The sequence below is a fragment of the Psammomys obesus genome, unplaced genomic scaffold, assembly GCF_907164565.1.
Source record: "Psammomys obesus unplaced genomic scaffold, mPsaObe1.curated_primary_1811, whole genome shotgun sequence".
Taxonomy (NCBI): Eukaryota; Metazoa; Chordata; class Mammalia; order Rodentia; family Muridae; genus Psammomys; species Psammomys obesus.
The window spans coordinates 4,118,700-4,134,488 of NW_026592510.1; the positions used below are offsets into that span (position 1 = coordinate 4,118,700).

At 42.9% G+C, this 15,789-nt stretch overlaps 1 protein-coding gene across 2 annotated transcripts in view; it reads left to right on the forward strand.

The window, feature by feature from the left end:
- Positions 1–15,789, forward strand: part of Lipa (lipase A, lysosomal acid type) — a 79,009-nt gene that overhangs the window by 50,485 nt on the left and 12,735 nt on the right. For both annotated transcript variants that reach the window (XM_055614140.1, XM_055614139.1), the window contains exons 4-6: positions 7,450–7,648; positions 8,867–8,976; positions 13,000–13,136. In XM_055614140.1, coding sequence (XP_055470115.1) covers positions 7,450–7,648; positions 8,867–8,976; positions 13,000–13,136 — 446 coding nt within the window. The remainder of the gene's footprint in view (positions 1–7,449; positions 7,649–8,866; positions 8,977–12,999; positions 13,137–15,789) is intronic.

Below are 15,789 nucleotides of genomic sequence, written 5' to 3' on the forward strand. Positions count from 1 at the left end.
TTTCTTTCTTTCTTTCTTTCTTTCTTTCTTTCTTTCTTTCTTTCTTTATTCATTCATTTATTTATGTATAGTTAATTAATTACTTAAATGCAGCTTCAGTAGGCCTATAGAATCTGGCATGTGACTCCTTGTGGCAGAGGCACTGAGCACTTGCAGGCCGAGTGCGTGCCCAGGCTTTCTGGGCTTCTGATGGTGCATTGAGGAGGGGATTGCAACTGAATCTTTTAAAGTCAGTAGCATAAGTCCTGCTGGCTTTACAGTCTGTTTGTCCAACCCTGAAGGGGTTGGAGCAAAGGGGGAGGTGTAGCACTGAGGAGCACACAGTGTCCTGCCCTCCGCTTCCCTTTCCCCACACCCTCCCCTTCTTGGCTAGCTGCTGCTATTGTCTTGCATCTGGGAGAATATCTAATGTCTCCTGTGGCATCCGCTAGGATGCACACACACACACATACACACAGACACTCATGTCCTCACGCGCGCACTCACCCAGGCTCACAAGCACCTATGAGACAATGTATTTTAAACAGAAAGTTGCAAGAATGGTCTCCAATAGCCACAGTACAAATGTCTGCTGTTCTGGATGTTCTAGGTCACAACTGGGTCAATGCTTTCTACCTTCCAGGCTCAGAGACAACCAGGGACAAAATCTGTGGGCTTACTATAGAGGGTGCCGGAGCCCACTGACAGAGTCGAAGAGTACCTGAGTGGGGAGTGAGGACTGAAGTAATTAAAGCAAGTCACACCACACACAGAAACAGCTGAGAGGGCTGTCAGTAAGCCTGCAGTCTCTAGTTTATTCCACAATTCCTTTTTAGAGGCAAAGCAAAAAACCAAAAACCAAAAAACAAAGTCTCATCAATACAGCAAAGAAGTTCATGTTCATGGGACTGCCAAGCTTGTTTTCTTAAACTACTTCACTGTAGCAGATATGGTCTCACATCACACAAACAAGTTTTAAGGAACTTGGCGGAACATCCTCTTATCTCTGTATCAAGGTGAAGGCCAGGCTGAAAGCATGTTTTTCGCTGAATACTCAATAACAGAGCAGCTTGACTAACAAGCAGGCCTCCACAGGAAAGTAAAGCTAGGGGCTGTGTCGAGTAATGTGAGCATACTGAAAGCACCAGTCACAGGCCTAAGTGTGATGGTGGCAGTTTATTTATGAGTTTCTTCATCTGTTACATGGTACGAATAATACCTACCACATCACTGCTGTAAGGTCTGTGAGGTGCCTTACCCTGAGCAGTAAGGCTCCTTAGGCGATGCAGTGAGGCAGGCTCCTTACCCTGTGCAGTGAGGCGTCAAACTGAACCTTCTTTTTTTTTTGTTTGTTTTTGGTTTTGTTTTTCAAGACACAGTTTCTCTGTGTAGCTCTGGCTGTTCCTCGACTTACTTTGTAGACCAGGCTGACCTCGAACTCACAGAGATCTGCAAGGTGGTGCAGGCCTGTATTCCCAGCACTCAGGAAGACAGAGGCAGTCAAATCTTCTCTTTTTAACTTTCAAATGTCACCATGATCTTGGTACCTGCTTTCTTAGCATCCAGTCCTCTGTGGCAGGGAGTGTATCCGAAACTGCAAGAAGCAAAGGAAGTTTCCAGAAGCATGCCTGAATTTGTTTACCAGGGGCAGAAGCTTCTGAAGATGCATACAGCGAGTAGAACCATCTGGAAGTCAGGTGCAAGTGTGAGTTCCCCCGCTGAGCTTCTCTGTGATCCCCTTGGCTTCCCTCCAGAGCTGACTCATTTCCCAACATTCATCTAACTGTGGACATAACTTCTCTGGTCTGGAAGGGCAGGGAAAGGCAAAAATGGTACTTCCACACAGGCATGATGGCCACCTTCATGTTGTACGACATGGAGGTGATCTACCATATACTAATTGTGTGACATTGGGGCATGGTCTTCTCCACACTTCAGTCTGCAAACTAAGAAGAATGGTAGATGAGGTCCCGCACCAGTCTTACTGTGCAGTGAACTGTGGAATACAGTGTCCTGTCTGTGTCTGTACCTACACAACTCTTAGTCTCCACTTACTAATGGGTGATGTATTCCAGTATCTCCAGTGGATGCTTGAAACTGGATACTTTCCAGTTCCGTAGATACCATGTTATTTATATACAAATATACCCATGATAAAATTTGGTTAATATGCTAGAGATCGTAGGACATTAGCAAGAATTATAATAAAATAGGGCAGTGCTAACAGTGTGGTATGATAAGTTTGCTGGCATTGTTAGTTATATACTGTGGGCTGTCATTAAGGGAGTCTTAAACCTAACTACTGCTAGACCGTGCTGGTAGATCTGCAACTGGAACAGCTGCTTTCTAAGTGGTGACCGGGAGGGCAGCGTACTCAGTGTGGCTGTGATGCGCAGAGTGATTCATGTTCTTAGTGGGTGGGTAGGAACCAGCCACCGGGACTAACAGGAAAATGCTGCTGTTTCATGCATTCCCTGCATTTCACTGTGCGCACTTGTAACGGCTTCAGCTTTAGCAGTTGCGGGGGCTATAGTGAAGGAGTAAATAATGTGGATGACGTCGCTGCCTTCTTGCTGCTGAATGCTCACAGTGACTGTTGCCAGGGGTGCAGAAAGCAGCACTGTGTTTGGCTGGACCTGGTATTGCAGAGTCTCGGGTTCACTCAGGCAGTGCGCGTCGTCCTGTCTCCTACAGGTAGATTTTGAAATGTGAATGCAACGTCCTGGACGCTGATGAAGGTCACGTGGTCCTCTGGTTGCTTTCTGTGGACAAGCCAACTGCCCCTTGTCACACACGACTCATCAGGTGAAGCATTAGTTCTCTGATCCACAAATGAGGAAAGCAAGGCTATGGGAGTTAAGGAATTTCCCCTGACAAAACAGCTGGAGCGACCTAAAGACAACGGTCCTGTACCTCGTGTCTGAAGTCCCACCCATTCAGCCCTTGTTGTTAGCCCTTGGGATTACAGCGTTGTTCCTGATAAATTAAAAAAAAAAAAATTCTGGCAACTTAGGTATCAGAATCTGTTGTTCAGCCTCCTGGGATCTACACTTTGGTCCTAGGCATTCCATTCCCCGACGCTCCCTCCCCACTTCACTCACCCATCCTCTACCTTGTTTCTTCCTCCAGATAGTCCAGGTCTCACCCCTCCCATTGGCATGTGCCATTTTCACCCTTCCACCACTGCTGTGGGATAATGAAGCTAAATGGTGGAATCAAGTGGCTGGCCGTAGCTCCCTTTGAGTGGGCTTGAAGACACTTCTGATGGGCTGATTTGGAATAGTCAAGGGAGTTTCAAAAACAAGCCATTCTAGGCTAGAAAGTATGGACTTCCTTATTCTCCAGGTCAGAACCAGAGCCCATAATGTGTCTGTTTCATAATCACTCTGTTCTTTCAATACATGATGCAGTATTCAAGCCAGTTTTGGCGTAGGTAGCTTGGCTTGCTGTGAGCCGGCTGGAGACAGACCTAATGTTTGTGTGCATACCTCGTCTCTAGTTTTTAGTTATTATTTTTTCTTTAGATCACTGGCTAAAAGCAAGATCTTTGAAGTGAGATAGGTTTGCATCTTAGTGTTGACATAGCTCTGTCTGAATGTTTAGGACCAGTTGCTTTCTCCACATGTAAGTTACTGTTAGGTTTCAAACCAAAGACAAATGACTAACATGTCAAAGCAGACCTGGATGCCAGGTTCTCTGCATCCCTCAGTCCCTTTCTGTTAATCTGGCATTCCTTGCCCCCTACCCTAAACTTCTTCAGCCCAGAGAGGGGCTGCCCTTACCCCAGCTGTCATTTTCTATATAATCCAGCTGTTTTGGTTACCTGGTCCCTTTTGGTCTACCCTTTACCTTCCTGACCTCTCCCTTCCTTCCTTTCCTCCATGTTCACCCTGGACTCTGCCTCTGGCTATGCTCTGCCTTTTATCTATGATAAACTTTCTCCTTCACCATACTAGGACCAGTCATGTCCTTTCCTTTTCTTTTTTATTTCTTTTCTTTTTTTTTTTTTTTTTTTTTTTTTTTTATTCAGTCACCTCATCCTTACCAAAGATATGAAAATGTAATCCATACAATGACTTGATGCCTGGGATATAATTGGTTTCTGTTTTGAACAATATTAACAATAGTGCCAAGCTGTCCTGACTCTAGAAGCTTGCTTGGGTTATTATGTGGCTAGAGTTCATTTAGGAAGCCTTTAGGCCAAAGCCTATCTCAGGAATGGTTGTACCAACCCTTGGGCATTGAGTTTGTCCAAGGCAAAGGTCCCACTTTGCTGGGTGCTGAGCTCCTGTGAAGCTGGTGGGTTATGTGGCTCATTCAGGGAGGTGTAAGCGGAGGGACAGCTCTAGTTTTGTACTGCTTAGTGTGGAACTGTGGGAATGGGTGTGTACCACATACAAGGACCCTCTTACCATTTTGCTTAGAATCTGCTATTGCAGTAGCATACAGATCCTTTGGTTGGTATGCAGGCTCCTCCCAGACTAGCAAGGAACTTAAGATGCCAGGTTGAGGAGGGCCATACAATTCTAGGGTCAGGTGAAGAAGTGTGCCATTTAAAGCTAATTTCTGAGGTGGGTCCATTGTGATGGGGTCTCAGCCTTCCTGGAGACCTGCAAGGGCCCCCTCAGCCGGGAGTCTAAGATCACTGACCCTGGCTACCAATTATGAAGTTGAATCAGTCCTTTGAAACTTTATGGCTGGGATAAACTGAGTTCTGTGTCATGCTGACAGTGCTCGACTTTGGCCTCCTCCCTTCGTGCCTATGGTTTTATTACTTCCCTAGACCTCAGCTGGTTCCCCCCGTGACTTTTGGGAGTGAAGTAGCTTCCCATGTAGACTTGGGTCTTGGGAGTCAGGGGAAATTCCCCCTCACGAAGTCATCTTCCTCTTGTGAAACGCAGTCATTGTCAGGCCTGAAAAATGATATTTCACAGTTTTGCTTGTTTGTTTTTGCTTTGTTTTGTTGTTTGTTTGTTTTTGCATTTGCATTTGCTTCCCAAGGCAAGGAATTTCAGTAACTGTTGTGCCACTTAGTTCATAATTTCAAAATTTTAGTGATTATTTTTCATATTTCCCAAGATGAAGGCAGAGATGGCACAGTTCTCTGAAGGTAGAACTTTCACAGGAAATTTAGCCATAAAATACCCTCAAAGAAAATACCATCAAAGCAAAGAAGCACATGTGATGGACAGATGAAAGTGGGTTGGTCCACTTTCTTTTCTATTTTTTCTCCAAGGTGTTTTCTTCTGCTTTTCATTCTTGCTGTATCTCTGTTGCTGAGAAGGACCTGTCACACAGTCTGTGCTTAATAAGGATTTGCTTGATCAGTTACTGTGTGGTCTCCACCCTCTAGTTCTGTTGAGGTTTGCTTGTTTTTTCTTGGATCATTGTACATCCAAGTCTTTGAGTTTTGTTTTTGGTTTTTTTTTTTTGTTTTGTTTTGTTTTTTGTTTTTTTTTTTTTTTTTTTTTTTTTTTTTTTTTTTTTTTTTTTTTTTTGCAATTTAGCTGTCTCAGGGAGTAGAAAGTTAATAGAAGGTAGAAGTGAATAAAAGACAAAATCATAAACACATTTTGAATTCATGTCTGTTTTTTCCTGTTTAAATTTCCTTAACATGTTTTGAGTACTAAATACATGAGCACAACGTATGTTTATCATGCCCACCCTTCCCCACCCCACATTTCCCCTGTGTCCCCCTTGAGATGCTCGTCTCAATGTCTCAATCCATGTCTTCTTCTGTAAGATTTTATTATATCACTATAATTTTTTGTTTTTTTAATAATTATTTTTATTTTTATTAATTGCAGTTTATTCACTTTGTATCTCCTCTGTACCTCCTCCCCTCCCAGTCCCACCCTTCCTCTTCCTCACCCCTGTCCCACTGAAAAGGGAGGTCCTCCTCCCCTTCCCTCTGATCCTAGTCTATCAGGTCTCATCAGGAGTGGCTCCATTGTCTTCTTCTGTGGCCTGGTAATGCTGCTCCCCCCTCAGGGGGAGGTGATCAAAGAGCAAGCCAATCAGTTCATGTCAGAGACAGTCCCTGTCCCCATTACTATGGAGGCCACTGCCATAGGCTACCTACCTCTGAGCAGGGGTTCCAGGCCATTTTCATGAGTGGTCCATGGCTGGAGTATCAGTTTCAGAAAAGACCCCTGTGCCCAGACTTTTTGGATCTGTTGCTGTCCTTGTGGAGCTCCTGTCCTCTCCAGGTCTTACTATCTCCTACTTCTTTCATAAGCTTCCCTGCACTCTGCCCAAAGTTTGGCTATGAGCCTCAGCATCAGCTTCGAGAGCCGGCAGGGTAGAGCCTTTCAGAGGCCCTCTGTGGTAGGCTCCTGTCCTGTTCCCTGTTTTCTCCCTCCTCCGATATTCATCATCTTTGCCTTTCTGAATGGGGATTGAGCATCTTAGCCATAGTCCTCCTTCTTGATTAGTTTCCTTGGGTGTACAGATTTTGGTATGTTTATCCTATATTATAGGTCTAATATCCACTTATGAGTGAGTGTATACCCTGTGTGTCTTTCTGCTTCTGGAATACCTCACTCAGGATGATCTTTTCCAGTTCCCACCATTTGCCTGCAAATTTCATGATTTCCTTGTTTTTTTTTTTTTTTTTTTTTTTATCACTGAGTAATATTCCATTGTGTAGATGTACCACAATTTCTGTATCTATTCCTCAACTGACACTATACATTTTTTATTAGACTTTGCTTTTTATAACAGATTTAGGGCTACATCAAAATAGAGCAGATGCAGGGCTAAGTAGCCAGTATTTCCGAATCTTGGCACTCATGAATAAATCCACTGCGGACATCAGTGTATCGGGGTTTCTCTTACGCCTTCTGCTCCTGCACAAGCATAGGCTCAGCTTCCATGAACACGCTCGGGTATACACACTGACACGTCACTGTTGCCCAGCGTCTGTAGTTCTTCTCAGATGTTAGAAATGGTGAGCAAAGCTGCAGTGAGCACTGAGCTGTCTTTCTGCCATCATTGGCGGCCAAGCCGTGTGTCTCTCCGTCTTGGCCAGCAGTTGGTGTTGTCTCTGTTCAGGGTTCAGCCATTGCGGCAGGTGTATGGAACCGTCTCATTGCTGGGTGTGACCTCTGCCTTTCACTTTCTTTTGTTTGTAATCATTGTGAGCAATTTTCTATGAACATTTCGAAAGTTCCCCCGAATCTATACAATTTTTTGATGCTTAAGTCAATGTTTTCTTACCAGACATACAAAAAAAAAAAAAAGAAAGAAAAGAAAGAAAGAAAGAAAGTGGAAGTTTTGCTGCTTCCTTGTCAACATGTTTAAAGAAAACATGTCCCTCAGCTTCCACAGGCATACTCTGTTAGCTCCATACGTTAATATGTTTCTGTCGCTGCCATTGCTTTGGTCTCCCTTAACAACTGATTGTTTGGCAAAGGCATCATGTTTGTGGAGAAGGCTGGAGCTTACACCTTTTAAACATCTGTTTTTCAGGTCCCAAAACAGTTGTGTATCTTCAGCATGGGTTGCTGGCAGATTCTAGTAACTGGGTTACCAACATTGACAAGAGCAGCCTGGGTTTCATCCTGGCGGATGCCGACTTCGACGTGTGGATGGGGAACAGCAGGGGAAACACCTGGTCTCGGAAGCACAAGACCCTCTCCATAGACCAAGATGAGTTCTGGGCCTTCAGGTATTTCGCAGTCGGCTATGACTTGGGTCTTTAGCATCCTTAAGGCAGAAAATGTGGAGATTTAAGCAGGGAGGCATATTCAGGAGAACTCTAAAGTTGTATAAAAAGGTTGCTGATGTCTTTTGAAAAGTTGTGAAACTTGTTAGGGATTTAAAACCAGCCTGAAGGTAAATTTAAATAAGTGATTGCATAAGTGGTTAGATTCAATTGGGAATTCCTAAGTTATTCGTAACCTTCCTGGCATTGGGTGTGGGCTGCTAGGTTAAATCTCAGGCAACCCCCCCCCTACCATAACACACATGTTATTTTATTACCTAGCTGTTCACTTTATTTCTCTCTCTCTCTCTCTCTCTCTCTCTCTCTCTCTCTCTCACTTATGGCTCTATCAATTAATTATGGTGTGACACTTGACAAAATGTATAAACTCTGTGTTTGTTTCCTTATCTATAAATTGGGCATGATAAAGTCTTATCATATAAACTCACTTGGCCCTCAAGTAGAAGATTCAAGGAAGAAGTCTCCTCAGAGTTGGAGTATTCTGAGTGCTTTCTAACAATAAGATTCTTACTTTACACACACACACACACACACACACACACACACACACACACACACTCTCACTCACACACACAAACATTCACACACACACACACACACACACACACACACACACACACACACACCCCTACTTGGCTAAAGACTACATTTTGGCGTACCAGCTATCACAGAAGGTTGTCCCTGTAGATGGTTGCTTCCCTTTGATGAAACTAGAGCCATCCTGGTCAGGAGTCACGATTTACTAGAACGTATATTTTTTTATAATGCTGGTTATAACAATGGATACTCAAAGGCGCGCCAGCAGTAAAGTCAGTGAATCAAGTGTGGCGTATTCACATAATAAGGTGGGGATAAATAGCCAGAGTCACATACCAATATGGAGAGAGCCAGATATGAAAGAAGATATGTCATGTCACCCCATTTTCAGGAACTGTGTCAAGTGAATCAAGCTAATTTGTAATGTAAAAACTTAGAGGTGTTACCTCCAGGGGGCACAGCTGAAAGGAGATGTAGGGGACTGCCGTGCTCCTACTCACGGGTAGTATTCTGAACCCATGCTCAGTGTGTGCTAACACACAGTTCCTGCTAAGTATTTGCGTGCTGTTCTATTTTTGTGTGCTATTTCAATTAAAGAGCCCTTTTTTTTTTTCCGGATTATAGTTTTGATGAGATGGCAAAATATGACCTACCTGCTTCAGTCAACTACATTTTGAATAAAACTGGCCATCAGCAACTGTACTATGTGGGTCATTCCCAAGGGGGCAGCATAGGTATGTATGCGGTAAAGAGTGAAAAGGCGACATGCCTTTGAAGTGAAATACAGTTTGTTTTTAAATGCTAAGCTGAAGTCACGAGAAGGGCAAAGAATTTTCAGTAATAATCTACGCAAATTCAGACTTTTGTGTAAATTGTTAAGTGTCTTAAAATGTTAAAGAATTCATGTGAGCTATAACCTGTTAATGTGTTTTTTTTCAGGTTAAGTAACATAGGGATGCGAGAGGGTAGAAAAATAAAAAATTTTCTAGTGTCAGAATGCTTAAAGAGTCGTAAGGAAACCTACTTGTAAATATACTTGTCAAAATGTTGGCAGTTATGAACAACCCTGTATAAACATCAATGTATAGAGACTTCCTGTATACTTTCTGCTCCTGTACATGCATAACCTCAGGTTTATGAAGACCCTCAGGTTGCAGACATGGACATGTTGCTGTCCCCCCGGGCGGAGGTTCAATTCAGTTCCGGTGCTTGCTTAGCATGTTTGAACCCTGGTGTCTAACCTCCAGCACCACCCCAAATAAATAAGTCAGTAATTAAAGAAATAAAATTAGGTGAGACATAATGAACTACAAGGTTCAGAGTCTACGCTTCACAGTGTTTGAAAGCTATTTGCATTTTTCTTTCATGTTGATTATGAAAGTAGTATGTTTCAAAGTGTGTGTGTGTTCATTTTTGTGTGTGTGAATGTGTGGGTTCACGTCAGATCTTAGCTATCAATCCTTCTCAAGACTTGCCTTGTCTTGTTCTGTTGAGTCAGAATCTCTCACGAGCCTGGGTTAGACAGTGATTAGGTTGGACAGGCTGGCCACCCAGCCTCAAAGATTCACCTGTTTCCGCCATTCCAGGGCCCAAACTAAAAGTGCAGACTGCAGCACATGGCTTTTTCATGTCACTTCGGGGTTTAAAGTTGGTTCTGTATGTATGAAAAGCGCTTTATGGAATGAGCTTTCTTCTCAGTTCAATATATTTTTTTTAACTTTTAAATTATGCTGTTTATATTATGATTTTAATATACAATCTTGGGGATAAAAAAAGGTGAGATTATATTGGAGTGTCAAGTGAGAAAGGTCAGTTTCCTGCTAATTTTATGTCACCTCGATACGAGCAAAAGTCATTTGGGTAGGAAACTCTCAATTTAGAAAATGCCTCCGTAAGATTTGCTTGTACTCAGAACTGAGCGTATCTTCATCCCCTGAGGCCAGGCAAGGCAGCCCTGCCAGGGACAAGTGATCCAAAAGTAGGCAATGGAGTCCATGTTAGAAACAGCCCCCCCTCAGCAGGCACCCCATATGAAGACCAAACCACCTATCAGTCACATGTCTACATGGGTCCTAGGTCCAGATGATGCATGCTCCTTAGTTGATCTCTCAGTCTCTGGAAGCCACCATGGGACTGGGTTAGTTGTCTCTGTTGGTCTATTGTTCGGTTGAGGGACATCTAGGTTGTTTCCAGTTTCTGGCTATTACAAATAAAGCTGCTATGAACATTGATGAGCAAGTGGCCTTGTGGTAGCATGGAAGATCTGTTGGATACATGCCCAGGAGTGGCACATCTGGGTCTTGATGTAGAAATGTTCCTAATTTTCTGAAGGAAAAAAAAAAAAAGATTTCCAAAGTGGTTGTAAAACTTTGCACTCCCACTAACAATTGAGAGGTATTCCCTTTGCTCCACATCCTTTCCAGCATGCGTTGTCACTTGAGTTTTTGTTCTTAGACATTCTGACAGGTGTAAGGTGGAATCTCAGAGTTGTTTTGATTTGCATTTCCCTGAAGACTGAGGATGTTGAACAGTTTTTTAAGTGCTTCTCAGGCATTAGAGGTTCCTGTGTTGAGAGAATTCTCTGTTCAGGTTTGTACCCTAATTGTTAATTGCTTTATTTGTTTTGTTGAGGTCTAGCTTTTTGAGTTTTTTATATATTTTGAATGCCAGCCCTCTGTCAGATGTGGAGTTAGTGAAAATATTTTCCCATTTTATAGTCTGCCATGTTGTCATTTTGAACATTTTGTCTTGCCTTTCATGAGGTCCCATTTATTAATTGTTGATGTTAGAGTTGTTGGTGTTCTCTTCCGGAAGTCTGTTCCAATGAATCAGGGTATTCTTCACTTTATAAGATTCAGTGTATCCAATTTTATGTTGAGGTCTTTGATCCACTTTGTCTTTAGTTTTGTTCAGGGTGATAGATATGGACCTAATTGCATTCTTCTACATGCAGACATCCAGTTAGACCAACAACATTTGTTGAATATACTTTCTTATCCGTTATATAGCTTTGGCTTCTTTTTAAAAAATTAAGTGTCCATAGGTGTATAGATTTACTTTTGATTTTCAATTAAAGTTTATTGATCAGCCTGTCTGTTTTTATGCCAATACCATGCAGTTTTCTAAATTTTTTTATTTATTACAATTTATTTACTTTGTATCCCAGCTGAAGCCCCCTCCCACATTCACTTCCAATCCCACCCTTCCTCCCTTTTCTCCTTCCATGCCCCTCCCAAGTCCATTGATAGGGGAAGTCCTTCTCCCCTTCTCTCTGACCTTAGCCTATCAGGTCTCATCAGGACTGGCTGCATTGTCTTCCTCTGTTGCCTGATGAGGCTGTTCCCCCATCAGGGGGAGGTGATCAAAGAGCCAGCCATTGAGTTCATGTCAGAGACAGCCCCTGTTCCCATTACTAGGGAACCTACTTGGAGACTGAGCTGCCATGGGCTACATCTGTGCAGGGGTTCTAGGTTATCTCCATGAATGGTCGTTGGTTGGAATATCAATCTTAGAACAGACTCTTGTGGCCAGATTTCTTGGTTCTGTTGCTCTCCTGTTCCCTCCGGGTCTTTCTATCTCCCCCTTCTTTCATAAGATTCCCTGCACTCTGCCCAAAGTTTGGCTGTGAGCCTCTGCTTTGATACCCTGCTGGGTAGATTCTTTCAAAAGCTCTCCTGTCCTGTTCCCCGTTTTCTCCCTCTACCGATGTCCATCCCATCTGCCTTTCTGCATGAGGATTGATCATCTTACCTAGGGTCCTCCTTGTTATTTAGCTTCTTTAGGAGTACAGATTTTGGTATGTTTATCCTATATTATGTGTCTAATATCCACTTATAAATGAGTATATACCATGTGTGTCTTTCTGCTTCTGGGATACTCACTTAAGATGATCTTTTCTAGTTCCCACCATTTGCCCACAAATTTCATGATTTCCTTGTTTTTAATTGCTGCGTAGTATTCCATTGTGTAGATGTACCAGATTTTCTGTATCTGTTCCTCAGTTGAGGGACATTTGGGTTATTTCCAGATTTTGGCTATTACGATGTGTTTTTTTTTTTTATCATAAAGAAAAGTACAAAACTTTGCAAAGCCTAAAAAATGAGAATTAGCACTGATTTTAACAAGCAAGTGTCTCTTAAAGAGAGGCTGGGAACATGTTCCATAATTTATTAGATTCTCCCCTTTGGGGTTCACTAAGGCCTTCTTGTTCATGGCACGTGTCCTCGGTAGAATACGTTCTGCAAGGAGAGTCACAAAGTGAAGAGTCTGAGTGTTAACATGTTGAACTGCCTCGTCGGTGCAGCAGAAAGTGGAGCTGCACCTACGCCCTTATTTACATCCCTTCTGATGTGACTAGGTGACTTGTCTATTACAGTGCATTGTTTCCCAAGTGTTCTACGAGAAGTGTAAAAGATACTTTGCAGCTAGAGAAGTCCAAATGTGGCTTTTGAGTTACTGGTGTTCTGCAAGAAGGCCTACAGATAAGGGATGGAAAGAGGGGGAGGAGCCGAAGTGTGGGGCGGAGCTATAGGGTTCACCTTGCTATGGGAACAGGGAAGATTTTTTTTTTTCTTTCCATGTGTACTGTAGGCTTGAATCTGGAACCAAATTCAGTGTTTCTGAGCCAGAATGTTTTAAAGCTCTGTTCAAGTGTCCATGGAAGTGTCCCTTGTTAATGGGCTTCCGGTGTAGGGTGTAATGGCTGACCTGTCTTGTGTTCTTTTGACGAAGTACTAATTCTTTCTTTTGCCCCACAGGTTTCATAGCATTTTCCCAGGTTCCTGAGCTGGCGAAGAAGATTAAAATGTTTTTTGCCCTGGGTCCTGTGACATCTCTCAGCTTTGCTGTGAGCCCTTTGGTTAAACTGGGACGGTTACCGGACCTTCTTATTGAGGTACTTGAGTCCCACGCATCTCCCTTCTGCTCAGACACTCTCTGTGGAGCTGGTCATTAGAGGAGAATCGGCAGTATCCTCTGGGGCAGTGTGTGTGTGTGCCTTCATCCCCGCTCCTGCATGCACACCTAGGGAGCCGTATCATTAACTAGACACGCAGCTGCATTCCCAATTAACATGCTAGTCCAGCTTATCCACCATACAAAGAGGGCATAAAAAGTCTTTCAAAAAGTGACTTAAGTATTCATAGAGTTGCTTTTCATCCGTAGGGCATGTGAGTTTGCAGGAACAGACAGGTAGGAGACTGGAAATATGCCATTCTTATGTGCCTGTCTGTAGAAATGCTGAACATGAACTAAGATCTTATTTTAATATACTGTATTTTATAATATGACCCTTAAGCATATTAATGCTTAGCCCTAAAGCTCTACAACTCCAAGCTGTATTCAAAGGGAAACAGCACCCATGAGAAGGAGTTTAAGCTCATTAAGACTGTATAGTGTATTATGTATTTTATACGCACACATTACTCATACAATATCTATTTTATACACACACGAGTACGCGTGAAATCCTATACAGCATTATGTACAGTCATGTGCTGTGTATGAGTTTTTGATGGTTTGGTTGTGAGCCTAACCTTTAATGGCTGAGCCATGTCTCCAGCGCTATAATGGGTTTTTGACAATAAGGAATCATGTATTAGATTGTGGTCCCAACAGATTACAGTGAATCCTGTCAACTAATGATGTCGTAGTCTAACATGCAGTTCACGTATTTGTCGTGATGCCAGAAAAAGAGAAATCTACGGTGACAAGTTATAGAAAAGTGTAGGGCAAATCATTATGCATATCATTCATGTCACTGTTGGCTTTTACCGCCCGCTTGACACAGCCTAGAGTCATCTGATAAATGAGTCCTAAATGAGGAATTACCTAAATCACACTGGCCTGTGGCGTGTCCGTGGGGGGCTGTCCTGACCACTGTGGGCGGTGTCATCCCCATGCAGGCAGTCCTGGGTTGTGTAAGAAAGCATTAAGCATTAGCCTGTGACCGAGCCAGCAGGAATCTCCATGGCTCCCACCTCACATTCCCTTCCTGGCTTCCCTCAATGACGGAATGTAACCTGGTTGTGTAAGACGAAACAGAGCCTTTCCTCCCCCAATTTGCTGTCCGTAGGAGTGTTTGATGACAGCAACAGAATGCAAACCAGATCAGTGTCACTGTTTTATCTGTATCCTAGCCTTTTCATCGTTATTTTGTCATGCGCTGTTTCACCTGGCAAACATGCTAGTTGTCAAGGCTTGTGGCATGCTGTGCCCACAGTGGACTGGTGAATCTCATGCTCACCACATTTTTTGATTGCGTCATGAGGTTAGGTTAAGTGATTGACCTGTACCATCTAGAATTGTGTAAGGGTGCTGTGTGCTGGTTGCATGATGAAAACGTTACTGAGTTTGGTTTTTAGAACTAATCCCTGGTATTAAGTGGCTCGTTACTTAAAGGGAGGTGTAACAAAGCTTCCTCTCTCTCTCTCTCTCTCTCTCTCTCTCTCTCTCTCTCTCTGGCCATTTTAAGCTTTCACAGTAAATACATACTCTTCTCTGATTTCAAAACCTTACATTTGCTGAGGTGGCATGTTACACTTCTCTGTCTTTTTAACTGCCACGCAGTTAAAGTTAAGCTTTGGGTTATAAAGAGCCATAAACAGTAACTTAGACTCTTGTAGGAATTCATTGAACCAACACACATGCTGATGAAATTTTCTTCAACTGTCTTTGCTAGTTGATCTGCATTACAAATCCTTCGGAAATGACAAGTACTTCCTGACTATGAGGTCTCCTCCCTAATGCCTTCTTTAGAATCACTCAGTTTGGAGGTCTTTTTCTACAGACCCTACCTATGAATTTATGCATATAGCGATATGCCAAGAGAAACGTAGTGTTTTGTTACAATGTAGATGGCATCCAACTCTGTAGATTGTTCTTCATCTCGCCTGTTTCTCCCCTGGCGAGCCAGCCTGTTGACTGATTTCCTTATTAACCGCTGCATAGACAGTTTTTTATTACAAAGACCTTCCATGAATTAGCTTGACTGCTGTGATGGGCATTCAGGCTGAGGAGCCGCTCGAATGGGGATCCGGGGAATGTTATCACCCTGGCTTGTTCCATAGAGTTTATGAGTTGGCTTTGTAAACCTAGAAATGCTATACGCAGACTCCCCCCCCCCCCCATTCCACTTTTGAATTTACAGGTTGTAAATTCTGGAGCAGGGAACAGGAATCTGCATTTTTATAAAGCATTCTCTGTGATTTCTGAGGAGGACTGTGGACCTGGCATTTGGGTCTCATGGTTTCAGACTGTAGTGCTTTATGGCACACACTGGGGGTGGGAAAAAACCTCACAAGACAAAACAAGAAAAACGACAACAACAGAACAAACAAAAATGTGAATAAATATTCATAAAATCTTTGAATTAGTTGCTCTGAGAAATACACATTGCTTTTGTGTAAGCAAAGTGTTCCTCTCTAAGCCTTTGAAAAAAATACAAAAGTAAGATTCACTGGCCTATCAAATGAACATCATGTTGACACTAAGCCAGGAGCTGTGCATGGTCTGGCTCTCCAGGTCACATGACCTTTTCTCCATGAGGA